Here is an 8,964-nt window from a genome sequence, read left to right as displayed (position 1 = left end):
TTGCACACCCAGCGCGCACCGGACTCGCTCCCTCAGACGGGACGGGCTCCCTTGCACACCCAGCGCGCACCGGACTCGCTCCCTCAGACGGGACGGGCTGCCTTGCACACCCAGCGCGCACCGGACTCGCTCCCTCAGACGGGACGGGCTGCCTTGCACACCCAGCGCGCACCGGACTCGCTCCCTCAGACGGGACGGGCTCCCTTGCACACCCAGCGCGCACCGGACTCGCTCCCTCAGACGGGACGGGCTGCCTTGCACACCCAGCGCGCACCGGACTCGCTCCCTCAGACGGGACGGGCTCCCTTGCACACCCAGCGCGCACCGGACTCGCTCCCTCAGACGGGACAGGCTCCCTTGCACACCGAGTGCACATGGGACTCACTGTATCATGCCCCAGTCACACACAGGACTCCCTCAGACACTGAGTCATCCCCATAGACATCGACTGACGCAGCGGACTCGCTCCGTCTTGCACAATCGCTCTGGCTCACGTCCCTTTCCTCCTCTCCCTTGCTGCGGGTGCCAAGAGGAGAGGACACATCTGAGCGTGCCCATGGCTCAGGTGTCGGGCGACTGTTCCCGGGGCTCTGCGCCAAACAGTGCCAGCTCTTCGGTGGGACCCGAGCAGATCCAACACCTCTTGCACGTGTGCAAGGAAGCCAAGAAAGAAGCCTATTGTCCCTACAGCCACTTCCCAGTGGGAGCAGCTCTTCTGACTGGTGACGGGAAGATCTTCTCTGGTAAGTGAGGACGGAGCCGTAACGTCTCAGCAGCTTGTCAAGCCGTGCCCTCCCTGCCTAGTAGAGCCTCTTCCCCTGAGCTAATGTAGCTACACCGCTTCCCTTTCCACAGCTGGCTTGGAGATCTCTGCAGAGGGCTGCCCCGTGCTCTTCGGGCTCCGTTATCTTCACAGCTCACTCAGCGTGTCTCTGCGCCTGCAGCATGCCACGGGGGTACAACCCGAGTGCCTCTGCATGGGTAGAGACGTCTCACATCCAGAGTGACGCCTGGTAGAGGTACAGGTGCTGGGTGTCAGTGTCTGGAAAGCAGCAAGCTGTGCAGTAACAAGGTTTGGTCTGTACTACGAGCACAGCACGGTGAAGATAGTTTTGCTTTGTGCTTTTCATATCCTTACTCTTTATCTGCTGATGTCACCTCCCTTGGCTGCAGGGGGACTCAAGATTTCACCTATCTTTTCTAAGCTGGTTTAAGCCCCTAAAACCATAAAATGCGAGCCATCACTCATTAAAAAGTGTTAGCCTGTGATAAGTCCCCTCTAAATGTTTTACAGTTGTGTCGCTTTGGGGTGAGATTTATCTTTGAACCATTTTACCCAGGTCATCCCTGAGTACTGTTCAAATGCTCTGGGGAGATCAAGTGCTCTATTCTCATCCCTCCAGCATCTCAGGGTGCACCTCTGTGGGATGGTGCTGGCCGCAAGGTGAAACCCGCTCCTGTCCCTAGGGGTGTGACCCTGACCGCTCTGCACCCAGGGGCAACTCACCTCATCCGTTTGCTGCTGGCTCTGGCACCTCCGTGCAAACAGCGGCAGCAATCGATCCTACTACCTCCATAGTGCTGGGTCTCAGCGCCGCCCTGGTGTGACATGCGAGCCCGCTGTGTCTCAGCTCTGTCCTAGGATGGCATGCAGCAAGCCCGCTGGATCTCAGCTCTGCCTCGGTGTGAGCACTAACCCAAGTGCCCCCTGCCCCAATCCCGATTCAGTGAAACGCATGCAAAATTTTGGTCCTTTATTTATCTTCATTGTATTCTTTTTTCCCCCCCACTCCATTCTCTTTACTTCTCCCACCACCCACTTCACTTCAAACAGCCTTTTTTCCCCCAGACTTTTATCTTCCCAAGCCAGAGCCCCCACGCTGGTTTCTTTGCCTCCCAGCTACAACCCCCCCTGTCCCCTCCTTTCCCACCCCAGAGCCCCGGCTCCTGGCCAGGCCCCTGTGTGCCAGGCTCTCCAGCGGCAAGTCACAGCTGTGCAGGTGTGAGAGGGCATAAAGGCTTAACCTGGGACTGCTCTGAAACTCTTCTCACTTTGTTGCCGCTTAACAATCCCAAAAGTAAAATGTCCCAAAAGTGACCTGTAACAGTTTCAATCCATATTCAGCCTCTAGCTCCTCTTTCTGCCAACGGCCTCACCTGCTTCCCCACCCACCCCAGCACTAGACTAGGACAGGGAACTAAACAAGAAAGCCTTTTTTTGCATCCCTGCCTATGGAAAGTCCAGTGTACCTGCTCAGATTTGGTGGTGGCGATGGGGAGGTTGTTTCCCTCGCTGTTTTTGTTAAGTTTGAAAAGCTGAAGCTCTTTGGAGGCCAACAGTGATGTGAAACTTTGGGTGTGCAGGGAAATGCTCATACAAGGATCAAAGCTTCGAGAAACAACCCGCCCGTTCCCCACACACACTTGCTGCTTTTTAAAAAATGATTGCTTGATTTTTAAGCCAGTCTCATGATTTTTGGGAAGGCGGGCGAGGAGGGGACCCTGATATCTGACTTTGATCTCACTGTTTCGTTGTGTGCCTCCATCTCTCTGCATCCACCAGTTGATTCTTGCCTTATACCTCCATGATAAGGGCTTTGGGGCGGGAACCACCCTTTGTGGTGTAGTGAGTTCTGGGGCTGCAACTGGGGTTTTTAGGTGCTGTGGTAGTACAAATACTGACGATTTTTGAATGGTGGCCTGCCAGTCATCAGCATTAGGATCCTGCTGCCCTTAAGGCATCCCTGCCTGCCCAGGCCATCTTGTTCTCCCTTGTCGTGCTTAATCTCCCAGGCCACATTCAGGTCTTCGCAATCCTCTAAGGCTGGCAAATAAATTGGGTGTTGGGAAAGCCCAGGAGACATCACTGAATCATATGAGGAACTGGCTTTTGGTCGGTTTCTGTCTGCTGGGTGAGGTTTTCTCTGGGCATGAGCAAGCCACGATGGATTGAGACCAGATGGGGATTACTTTGTAGGCTACAAAACTATGAATCCTCTTTTCCTGACAGCAATTAGCACAAAGGTGCAGAAGAAGCAGTAGGTACATTTCCCACTTTGGACTGGAGGTGAAGAGATGGCTCAACTACAGATCAAGCCTTGAGTCCTCCTTAAAAAAACAGAAATAGGGCTTGTTGAAAGATGGAGAAGGCTGAGGGCAACTCCCAGCTCCTTCATTTTGCTCCTCCTGTGAATAAAAACCAAGGAAGGTGGGAGATTTCCTTGCACCTTCTGACAGGGGCCAGCCTGGGCAGACACTCCCCAACAACGTGCCTGAATATTTGTACTTGGAGCTAGGTGGTCAGGGAAAAATGTATTTACCAATAACAATCCAAAGGGAACAAATCCAGCTGCTGCATTTGGGCCTGAGGGATCCTTTGCTACCTTTGGTCTTCACATTTGTAGCATAGCTTTATAGCCTGGTTTGCAGAGGTGCTGAGCATCTGTAGCTCCACTTGATTTCAGGGGCAGGTGTCAGCTCAGCAGATGAGAGAAATGTGAATGTCTTGAATACACAACACACAGGCTTTCTCCGCTTACATTCTGCACATCTGGCTTTAATTGCTTTTCCTCTGGCCCGTGTAGTACTGGAAGTAAGGGATCCTGCACAGACCCACTTGTGTATGCCCCACCAAACAGGTAGTCATCCATGCAGGCAATCCAGTAATGAAAAAAATACAAAGGCCGAGTGGTCAAAGCTACCAAACGACACTTTTGCTATGGGGAGGGGGATCTGGTGGGTTTAATCGAAAGACATACATTAGATGCCACTGAACAGGGCATCTGCAGCATGGAGAGAGGAAGCATGCAATCCTTGCTTCCTTTGCCAAATCTTAATTGCACATCAGTTATGCCACCCTGCACCCTCCCGCAAGCTGCAGCCTGGCCTGATCTCCCCGTCTAAGCAAAGCCGGACCTTATTAGCACTCAGCTGGAATCCAGCTGAAGTTGGTGCTGGCGGCTCAGGAAGTGGAGTACTTTTTTCTGAGTCGGTCTTGCCCCAGCTTTCACCATCAGGCCGGAAGCGCTTACAACAGCCATTTAAAGTGCAACATTTGCTGCTGGGAGGAAATGGAACAACTCTACTCACCTCATTGCACCGTCCCTGCTTACACCTAGGCTCCATTTGTTCTGTAGTCCTTAACGAGCCCATGTTGCTTTCAGGACTGTTGTAGCCATCATGAATAATCATTTTTATTAACCTAGAGCAGATTAAGCACTAACGCAATGAGCTGTGCAGAGGAAGCCATTTGCAGTGTACAACAAGTATTATTGATCCTACAAAATACGTATTCATGAGAGAACTACGATGCATATTCATGAATGCAAGCTACTGGCACTTTCTCTCTTGACTAAGTGCCTGCGTACTGTATGCGTTTGCAGCTGGAGAGCGCTCTTTTAAGTGAATGCAAAGGCCTCCGGCAGGATTGGGACCTCACTGTGCTGAGCATAACTAAGGTTTAGCTCACACAGTCCTGGCAGGTTTCTCACATAGGGGAATGACTGCCTGTTCCCTTAACTCTTGCCTGTGGTTTCAGTTTGAGAGCACGTTCCCTGCTCCCTCTGATAGGGCCGTGTCCTGCTGTGGTGCCTGCCCCACCCCAGCGATGACAGTGATCCCTGGCTATGCGGGCGGTTGAACTCCAGGGCACTGTATCAAGGGGTCAGAGATTCCTATTCTCGGCAAATGAGTCCAAAAGATAACAGCTTGCCCTGTACTTCCCTCAGGGTGCAATGTGGAGAACGCCTGCTTCCCGCTGGGGGTGTGCGCTGAGCGCACTGCCATTCAGAAAGCCATCTCGGAAGGGTACAGGAATTTCAGAGCCATGGCCATTGCGAGGTAAGAGATGGGGATGAATCAGGTCTCCTGAACAGAATCGTTTCAAGATGGGCTTGAATGGAAAAACAAGCTGTTGTTATTCCTCTAATTCTCCATTTCCTTCACGTAAAACACACAGGCATGCACAGCCAGGGGTGGTTGCACAAGGATGTACTGTGCTTTCAAGACAAGCTTTCCCTTTTGACAATTTTTGCAGAATCAGCTTTGGAGATTGGGAGGAAAAAAAGCAATTGGAGGGTTTTGCATTCATAGATTCATAGATTCATAGATTAAGGGTCGGAAGGGACCTAGTAGATCTTCTAGCCCGACCCCCCACCAGGGCGGGAGAACAACAAAAAACCCCAAAAACCCATTGAGAGATCACTGTGCTGCAGCCTCTTCTAAGGCGGCAGTCTCAGTCCTGCCAGCCCTTACTCACCAAAGTTGCCCTTACTCATGTCGACAGTGGCCCAGACATGAATAGGAATGGGGCTGCAATGTACTTTATTGGTCGCCTCTTAATTCATAACCCCCTACAAGAATTATTTTTCCCAAAGCATCTGTGCACAACCCTGGGGAAGGCAATGGGACTTTATATTGGTAGAGAGGTCTAGTTTGCAGAACCCAGGCTTATGTGAGCAAAAACCTTGCCTGGACTGTGATCTTGCCCTGGAGAAACCTCATGGAGATTTTCAGTCCCATCACATAAAACAAGAGATGGCCAATTTCACTCAGTCTTTGTTGTAATCCTCACTGCTCAGCAGTGTGTGTGTCTCAGCCTCCTCGTTTCTGGCTTAACACAAGGCAGATGAGGAGTTTGAGACTCCTCTGTCTTGATGGACTGAAATCAGCGGGCTTGTTAAATGCGGACGAGTCCTTGGCACTCATCAGCCCCAAGGCATGAATTTCATTCAGAACAAAAGGGGCCACATTCATAAAACGGCACCAGAAAATTGTAGTCTTGAATATTACCAGCTGCACGGCTGTTTCTCTCTGGTTTATTCTCTCCTTTCAAATGGTAATGACTATTTTTTGTGCTAACGAGGAGGTTTCTATAGTTATGTGGACTTGGTGCTCCCTAACGTCCAGGTTGCTTTCTCATGTGCTCGCGACAATATTGAACGCTAGATCTGGGTCCATGTTGATGCGTGCTGTGGTCCATTCCCTGAAGGACACCTCAAGAGTTTTAGTGACAGGCCCCTTCTGAGGGCTTGGTCCAGGCTAGTATCTGGAAATAACCTTGTGGGGGCAGGTCTTCTGCTACAGTGGGGAAGTGTATCCCAATATTCACCTGCATATTCCTTTCTGGGGGCTGCACTGTCCTTTTACTTCATCCCATAAGTGCTAGAGATACCCCTTTGAATTGCCCCTTCTCCACACAGTTCCCTTGATGCCCTTTGGATACTTGGAGACCGACAGGTACCAGAATCCCAGAGAAGGGGCAGCATCTTCCCCATGGGGTCTACCACCAAAGGATGAAAACCGAGCAAGTGTTGGCAAAGAGAGGCCAGTGCATGCAGAAGAGGCTGAGGTTCATGGAAATAGCATCACCCTTCTTGCCCTTGAAACCTCTAAGGGCTTGGGGCTGCATCATGACAGGGAGGTGACACATGCTGCCATTGGCACAACCCGGTCCTCACATCATCAGCAATGCCTCAATTGAAGGATGATCTCTACCATGGCTCATTGACGGGTACGAGGTGTCTTAGAGTCTAATCTTTGAGCCATAGATCTGTCCACAGAAGCTGTAGGTCTTTACACAGAGTAGGTTGTAGGCTGGGGATGCTCTCCTTTTAATTCCTCTGCTCTCGCCTCACCAGCGCACACACACTCCTCAGTGGGAATTCACTGCCAACCCAGTTAGCACAAGTATGGAGTAGTGCTAACTGGGTTGAGCCTCCGTGCCATGCGGAGCCTAGACTCCCTGCATCTTTGTTGGATAGTGAAATGAAACGGGGGAGATTGGCTGGGCCAGAACTCCCACTACCTTTTTGACCTGAGAGGCATGTCCCCAGGCCTATAGAGGAGGGCGTTATCCCAGCCTGTGGGACTATGTGACAGCTTCAGAGTGCCCTCCCCAAAAAGTTGTATTCAGAGCCTATCCCAATATCAGGATGAATGAGTAATCCGTGATGTGCCAGGACAATGCAATTTTGGGTTGTATAAACAGGAGAGCTGTGAGCAGTGGTAAGAGGGTGAGTATACGTCGATGTACCAATAGAGGAAAGCTGCAAGCAGTTCTGTTTTAACAAAGAGGCTGAAAAATCAGAGGGCTGGAGAAAAAGCTTCCTGTTAAGAAAGCCAGAGCTCAGATTTTTTTACCTGAGAAAAAAGAACAGTAAAAGGTGACTCAGTTGCAGTGCAGAAGTACCTCGATGGGGAACGAATACCAGTTTCTGAAAGGGTTTTCAGTTTAGCAGCCATAAAAGGCATAAAAGAAGCAATAGCTGCAGCAAGACAAATCCCAATTAGACATGAGGAAGAACCAAGGGTTGTTAGCTAGTAAAACAAACTCCCATTGGAAATAGTAGATTTTCCATCTCTGGATAAGTTCCCGTTGAGACCAGGAGGCTTTCTAGATGGCATGCTGTGTAACTAAACGTGCAAGATTTTAGGCTTCGAGTATAACTGAATGACCTGTCACCTGTTGGGCCTCAGACTTGATAATCTCATGCTCATGCCTGGCCTCAGACACCATGAAATCAGTCGCTGCCTTGGCCTCCCTGGGGCTGTGCCTCAGTTTCCCCACCAGTTAAATAAGAAAAGCGATGCTCGCTCTCCTTTGTAAAACTATTTGGGATCTATGGAGGGGAACCTTCTTCCGATGTCACAACCCCATCTGAAGGCTTGTTTGAAACATTAACATCTTCTGTAGGTTTTCCCTCCTCCCCCTGTGCTAACCTAAGCTCTGTGTCCCTTTCTCCTTTGACAGTGACTCAGAGGAGGAATTCATCGTGCCCTGCGGGGCCTGCCGGCAAGTAATGAGAGAGGTAAGCGAGTTTGCTTTCTGTCTCTTTGGCTGAAGCGCCACTGTATCTGCCTGCTGGGAACATTTATTTCTTTCAAACCCCATGAGGCTGTCCTAAATGTCAGGGGACACAACGAGAGGCTTGCTGAGTAAGGAAACCTTCAGAGATGTGCAAGCAGGTGGGCATCCAACTCCCAACACTGCCCAGCACCAAGCTGTGGAGCATAGTAAGGGGAGAGGGGGCCGCTCGATCAATAAAAAAGGGCTGCCTGCAATATTCATCCCACACCATTTGCTCAAGGGCAGGAGCAGATGGATCCAGCAGTTTAACTGAAGTCAGTGGGATGAGACTTGGCTTGCCCTAGTGTTGGCCTTACAGTAACGTTGGGCTAATGCCTGAAATTGAGCCACGATTAAATAAAGAGCTCTGTTCTGGGAAAACCACCTTGATACAGGACTACAGAGATGAAGCAAAGAGTCTTTGGCCCCAGCACATGCTCCAGGGTTTTCTAAGCAACGACATCAGCTTACGACTGGCTCCTACAAGGGGCCCGGGGAAGAATCAGGTGCAGAATGGTCAAGTGCTCTGAGAAAACCTATCAGCCCTGCCCCGCAGCATCCACCCTCTCCCCCACCTCATGCTGGAGGGCCTGCAGAGGGGCCGAGGGGGGTCGCATTCAGCCAGCGGGTGCTCCAGGCTGCAGATACAGCAGTGATGCAGCACGTCCATTGCTCTCCTGCCCCGCATACATGCAGAAGCCTGCTCGAGATTCAGCCCGCAGTATTTGGGGCAGTTATTGCAAAATCATATTTCCAGAATTTCACCCCAGTTGCCTCCTAATAGCTTTCCCGGCACCATGTAAGGTGTGGGTTTTGACCTGTGAGAAGCAGCTTGGGCTCTACATAGGGGCCATCTTTTCTCTTATGTCCCATCATGATCCCTAAGGTCTTTCAAAAGCAGCAGTCACCACTCAGCTTGCAAACTCCCTGTCTCTTGGGGCCCCCCAGAGCCTGAGGCTGGACATCTTTCAAAAGCACTGAAAGACCTTCCTGTCTGGACATGGATTTAGCAAAAAGAACTAGGCTGAGATATTGTTTGGGGGTGGTCTCTGGTTTATGTTGATATTCTAGTTCCCTTTCCAGCTGTTTTGTTCTCTCGGTGCTCTGTTTTATAAAGG

At 50.9% G+C, this 8,964-nt stretch overlaps 1 protein-coding gene across 1 annotated transcript in view; it reads left to right on the top strand.

Moving 5' to 3' along the window:
- The first annotated feature begins 412 nt into the window (after positions 1-412).
- CDA (cytidine deaminase) overlaps positions 413-8,964 on the top strand; it is a 15,746-nt gene continuing 7,194 nt past the window's right edge. The window contains exons 1-3 of the mRNA XM_019511892.1: positions 413-743; positions 4,728-4,839; positions 7,751-7,808. Of these exons, the coding sequence (XP_019367437.1) occupies positions 557-743; positions 4,728-4,839; positions 7,751-7,808 (357 nt within the window). The 5' untranslated portion in view covers positions 413-556. The remainder of the gene's footprint in view (positions 744-4,727; positions 4,840-7,750; positions 7,809-8,964) is intronic.

This window comes from Gavialis gangeticus, unplaced genomic scaffold, assembly GCF_001723915.1.
Source record: "Gavialis gangeticus isolate Ggan-Ray unplaced genomic scaffold, GavGan_comp1, whole genome shotgun sequence".
NCBI lineage: Eukaryota > Metazoa > Chordata > Crocodylia > Gavialidae > Gavialis > Gavialis gangeticus.
This window is presented reverse-complemented; position numbering and strand designations above follow the sequence as displayed.